Genomic DNA, 5,715 nt, shown 5'->3' with positions numbered 1-5,715 from the left:
CCCTTAGAACTATCATATCCCCAGGTGACTCCCTCTCCAAGACCCCACCCAGAGACTCCAGGAAGGCTACCAGCACCTATCTAGCAAGTTTTGCGGCCACCATAGGTTCTCCTACATGCTTGGAAGGGGAGGGTGAGGGGAGGGGTATTCAGACGACACTAGATGCCACTAAATCCTACACACTGGTCCTTTAAGGCGGACACACAACTATTAACCCCCCCCCCCACACACACACACACACACACACACAGTCTTTACATGTATACAAGACATGGACTGAAATTACATGTAGTGTAGCTTTATTAAAATGATTTGATCAGTAAGAGTCTGGGGCTTGGGATGGGTGACCACACTTCACTCTTTAAGCTGCAAATCAAAGAAGAAATGTGATTACTTCCTCAAAATACACACGATCTGCATTTTCCAGTAGCTCTCTTTTGCTTCATTTGGTTACTGAATTGACACATTCACTTTAATACTATAGTTAAATCATGATGTGTTGTTTACATCTTCTTGATTGATTTAAAAAATGTTCCACATCTTTCTGAGAAATAACTTTTAATAAAAGTAATTAAATATTTTTTAAAAATATCAAGATAATAACATTGTAAGAAAGTGTACCATTCTAAACAAGGGTTCTTGAGCAACGCATGAATTTTACTTTGTGGTGCCTCTCATGAGCTAGATTAGGTTAGAGATTGTTACCTGCAGCACAAGGGTAGATGTATTCTGTCTCAGCCTGGTCACCTGAGAAAAGAATGTAGAATTAGACAAAACAGTTCAAACAAATAACAGTGAAAGCTCCTATAACTCCCAAACACGAAATTACTTCATGCTCAGGGCATTTAGGGGTTGGGTTCAATCCCAGTGTATGTCAGACAAAACTTGGAAAGTTGAATTTGTAGTTGTGATAATTGTACAGCTCTAACACGGGGCAGAGTTTGCCAGTGTGTGCTGTTCTCTCTGTAAATGGGTTTAGATGTGTATGGAAGGACTGAGGGCTGGAGTGTGGTGCAGTTGTCAGCACTGTTTCTTCACTGCATGACGGCCCTGAGTTCAAACCTATATCATGATAGACTGGAGCCTGTGAAGAGTCACCACATTCAGACAGACATCTGAATCAGCTGTCTGTTTGGGCATTCCCTGGGCGCTCCAGTTTCCTCCCATAGTCCAAAAATATGCAGGTTAGGTGAAACAGATCATCTAAATTGCTTGAATTTGAGTGTCAATGGTTGTCTGTCTATTAGGGTTTGGATCTGGTTCCAGGTTGTTAAAATATTCAGATCCTCTAAGTTAAGAGGCTGATGAATTTCTCACAGAATCTTTTGCCTCTCCTTGCCAGATTTTATAAAATGCTATCAAAACTTCCACCTTGTCTATATGTGTCAGTCCTGTAAGAGACTGGGTGTAACACAATATTCTCATGCAACCCTGCAAAGAGTAAGTGTGTATAGATAATGAGTGGATGGAAGAACTGAGTATGTGATTTACTTGGCTGGTAGTAGTCATAGATCTTAACCACAGCTGGCTTCAGGTTCTGCACTGGGAGCTCCTGTACGAGCTCTAAGATGTGGTTGATGGGTTTGTCCTTCCGTAACTGTTGGAAGAAAAAACACAATCAGTGACAAATCTTGAGAGCATTGTCCTGTATTTAACCGCTGCGAGTTCCTTTCACCTCCTTTAAGTACACGAGAACATGATCTTCCTTTTCTTCAACACGATCCACCAGCAGGTCACCTTTGAGCTGCGAGAACATGATATTCAGCTGGGTTACCATGACATTGACAATTGACACAAATGTTACAGGTTAAAATTACTGTATTAAGTTACCTTCTTCAAAGATTCTGGATCTGGGACAAATCCAGAGAGCATTTTGATATCCAGGATTACCATGTTTGTAGTGGGCTCTTTCCCACTATATCTGTAACCATGGAACCATAAAAAATGTAATGTTACAAACAGCTGCACTTTTCCATGTTTTGAATAAGCTACAACAACATGTCAAGATTTTCAGTATTCTATAATGGCTGTAGGGTAGATCTAGTTGCTGCACATTACTTACAGGGAGTTAAGCTTCAGAGTGAGTTTAGGTCTCAGAGATTGGCAGTCAGCCTCTGGTTTGACCTTGACACTGAGAGTGGTGACATCAGCAGGAGTTGGGATGTTATAATGAAGAGAAATCTGACAAGGAGTGCAACAGGATGATTTTAATATTCATAAAATTTTAATTTGGGAGCCTAAGAGCACCAGTAGTGGTGTAGTGTTATACAGTATGTGTGCATACAGAGGAAGAAAGTTAAGAGCCACAAGATCCACTGACCTGCATTGACGCACATGCAGTTCCCTTCACCTCCAGACTGTACTTTCCTGCCACGTCCTGCAGCATCTTCTCCTGGTAGAGCAGTTTGTTGCTCTGGTTCACATCAAATGTCAGCTGGACACTGGGTGATTGGACTGTCACTGTGCTTGAACCCTCTGGACTGAACACCACAGTGGAGTAGAGAGCCAGAGCCTGAAGAGCCACCACTGTGTCCTACAACACACATACAGAAAAGTTGGAATTCAACTACAGCAAATATTTACACATGTAAAATGCATTTACCACCTACAACACTTTTCATTTTCAGTGCCTCACATTTAATGGTTATATATTGATCATCTATAGAGAACCACTGCACCAATTATTTTTTCAATACTTTTGTCGTTCTCACATTCTTATTTTTCGTTGCAGCAGCTGTATCAATGGAAATGAAAAAAATCTTTAATATATCCAACTCAGTGAGACAGTTAAAGTAGCTACTGTAGCTCTGGGCTATATTGTCTTACCTCTTAAAACCATGTATTTAAAAGGAAAATTACAGTTTATAACAGGTTTTATTTCTGCAGTTCTCACCATCAGTTCTAGCAGTAATGATAACATTGTACTTGCTGGTTAGTACCATAGTGCTGCCACCTTTACATGGTTTGTATTAACTTTAATGGATGGTCAGAGTGCATGATGTTTTGTTTTTCATTCTGTGCACACAGTTGCTTCAAAGATTGGCTAACATCAGGTTAGTTTCTATTTTCCTTTATGTAACCAATGAGTGTATGTAACAGATGAGCCGCTCAGTGAATGAAATGTCAGTGTTACAGGAAATGATGAGCCATCACAGTTGCTTATCAGGGCTACCCAAACTCACAAAGGAGAACTTATTAGCCTACTATCAGCATTGTTTCAGCTTACACCTCCCAACACACAACAGAAATCACCGTTTGGATGCAGGCTTTTGTTTGGACATTACATATTAGGATAAACTCTTGTTTCAATCCACACATTTGACAAAAGTTAGCATGCTAACAAGCTTTTGTCCAAAGGGACAGACAAATGAGGTACAATCCAAGCTACAGTAGCTCATGAAGGAGCCTTTGAGAATAAATGCTGCAACATCCAGCTTCATGTTTTACCTGACACAAATGCCACAAGAACTGTTCGAGTGACTGATGCAACATGCTCATTGATTGATAGTTGGTCACCATGTCAAAGGCTACTGAGAGATCCAGCAAGATGAGAACTGATGACAGGGTATCACTGCAGTGGAAAGGTCACTCTTGAAACCAGGCTGGTTTAAATTAAGTAGATTACGACTTGATGAAAACTGCACACGCTAGAACAATGGTTGCCAACCCGTCGATTGTGATTGACTGGTATATCTTTGAGACTTTCCCTTAAGCTCCCAACTCACTGCTCGTGCACTTAGTTGATGTGTTTATACTACCTTCTGGGGTCCACGTTCCACACATGCGTAGGAGATCGCCGTCTACAGGAACACAGCGTTGTGACCACACGGACACAACAAATTGCAGGTATGCAGATGTCCACACAGAGCCTACGCGCACACCATCTGATGACGAAATTTATGTCACACGGACCATAGCGGACCCACGCGGACTCACCAACTATAATTTCAGCTTAAGAGTGAGTGCCTACTTACCTCTGTGAAATGGTATTTTCATAGAAGAAAATAATCGTATCAAAGTACAAGAGCCTCCTTCCTGACAGACACCTCACAGACTGTCTCAGACTGGCTGTCTGTAGCTATAAGCCTAACTACAAAACACTCACAGACAGTACTGATGCTGTGTAAGATGGGAATATAGAACTGAACTTAGCTTAATTGCACCGACTGAGAATTTTGTAGTAACTTGCATGAAGCTGCAAGCTGCAGTGGATAAGCAGTTAACAGTTGATAAACATTCAACAATGGCACTTCATAAGATCTGCTCACTGCAAGTGTGTTGATTTTTTTCTTTGTTGTCCATGAACAAAATAATTTCCTCATACAAATGGAAAATAGGCCACATGCCTTTATTTTTTGTGTTGGAATGAAATTAAACAATGAAACTTAGAATTGAAGATGTTATGTATGTAAAATTGTTGAAGCAAGATAGCTATGGCCTGTTTGATATGCTAGTTACAGTGTATTCTTGGTTGCATCAATTTGAAAGTTGGACCAAAGCATTTCATGTGATTCAAATACAATTAGCTTAAATAAAAGGCCTCAAGCTGGAAGTACAATCTGGGCTGTCTTTTTCACTCAGTGCTTTAGTAGGTAGATCTTGCCTTTCACAGAGGCCGAGGTCAGGGATTTTGGGCTTAAAAAGGTTGGTGACCACTGCCCTAGAACCTCAGATACAACAGGTAGCAGCAGGGCAGGCCTGTAGTTTCCAATTTGAGATTGGTTTAGAGTCAGCTTTTTCAACAACGAGATAACTTGAGCCTGTTTAAACATCATGGAAAATGTCCCCACAACATACACACTGTTAACAGTAAAATTGTCAACCTGTAGCGCAACTCTGCTTTAACTACAGCTGCAGCTTGTTGGGATGTACCTGTGTAGAGGAGAAGCCTCCATAATGGTTTTGCTGGCCTGTCAGCCATCTGACAATGCGGCTGGTGTAGCCCAGGTCTTCAGCAGAAAGGGAGGTGCTGAGTTTGGCCAGCAGCACGTAGGAGCTGATCTCCACAGACAGAGAGGCTGAAGATTCTGTTGCTGTCTGAGACCAGTGGAAGAAATCTCCTTAAGGCAGCCACCCAAAAAACAGACAGACAGGCACAAGGTGAGCTATCTCAACAGTAACCAGGTATTAATGACTTGTTTTAGGATTGTGACTTACCTTCTTGTAATGCAACCTTGTCTAGGTGCTGCAGAAGTTGAGCACGGGTCTCCATGTCTCCAGCCAGGGTGAAGACGTATGCCAGCAGAGCTGTAGTGTAGGTGTTGCTGAGGTCACTGGTGGATTCCCTGAGGCAAGACAAGCTCTTATTCACCACAGGATGCTGAAACAGATAAAAAAAAAAAAGTGATATGCATGTTTTGATCCACTCTCTCAATTTCAATAGATCCTAAAAAGTAACATAATTGTTTTGTTTTTTATTATGTTAATATAATCTATTTGTATACAAATACAGCACCAGTCAAAAGTTTGGACATACTGAATGGAGAGGTGCGTCTAAACCTTTGACTGATACTGTAATTCAACATAAATAGAGCAGATGATTTGTTGTAATCGTGTGCATTTATCCCAGTTGTTCAAAAATCATAGACAAGAACAAAACCAGTACTTGATAAGATGAGGTTAAAGAGGCAAAGTGATGGAACACAGGACTCATATTTACAGTATATATGTAAACAAATGTGCAAAAAAATTGGTACTCAAACTTGTACACTGTTG

The 5,715-nt window shown here is 40.9% G+C and overlaps 1 protein-coding gene across 1 annotated transcript in view; it reads right to left on the bottom strand.

Annotated features, from left to right (window-relative positions):
* Positions 1-277: 277 nt before the first annotated feature.
* Positions 278-5,715, bottom strand: part of LOC137185622 (alpha-2-macroglobulin-like) — a 51,819-nt gene continuing 46,381 nt past the window's right edge. Inside the window, exons 29-37 of the mRNA XM_067593870.1 lie at positions 5,158-5,320; positions 4,873-5,060; positions 2,321-2,533; positions 2,063-2,181; positions 1,831-1,921; positions 1,676-1,744; positions 1,492-1,597; positions 706-747; positions 278-366 (exon numbers count right to left, since the gene is read on the bottom strand). Of these exons, the coding sequence (XP_067449971.1) occupies positions 362-366; positions 706-747; positions 1,492-1,597; positions 1,676-1,744; positions 1,831-1,921; positions 2,063-2,181; positions 2,321-2,533; positions 4,873-5,060; positions 5,158-5,320 (996 nt within the window). The 3' untranslated portion in view covers positions 278-361. The remainder of the gene's footprint in view (positions 367-705; positions 748-1,491; positions 1,598-1,675; positions 1,745-1,830; positions 1,922-2,062; positions 2,182-2,320; positions 2,534-4,872; positions 5,061-5,157; positions 5,321-5,715) is intronic.

The sequence above is a fragment of the Thunnus thynnus genome, chromosome 7 (genome assembly GCF_963924715.1).
Source record: "Thunnus thynnus chromosome 7, fThuThy2.1, whole genome shotgun sequence".
Taxonomy (NCBI): Eukaryota; Metazoa; Chordata; class Actinopteri; order Scombriformes; family Scombridae; genus Thunnus; species Thunnus thynnus.
The sequence above is the reverse complement of the archived record's forward strand: the minus strand, read 5'-3'. Positions and strand labels throughout refer to the sequence as shown.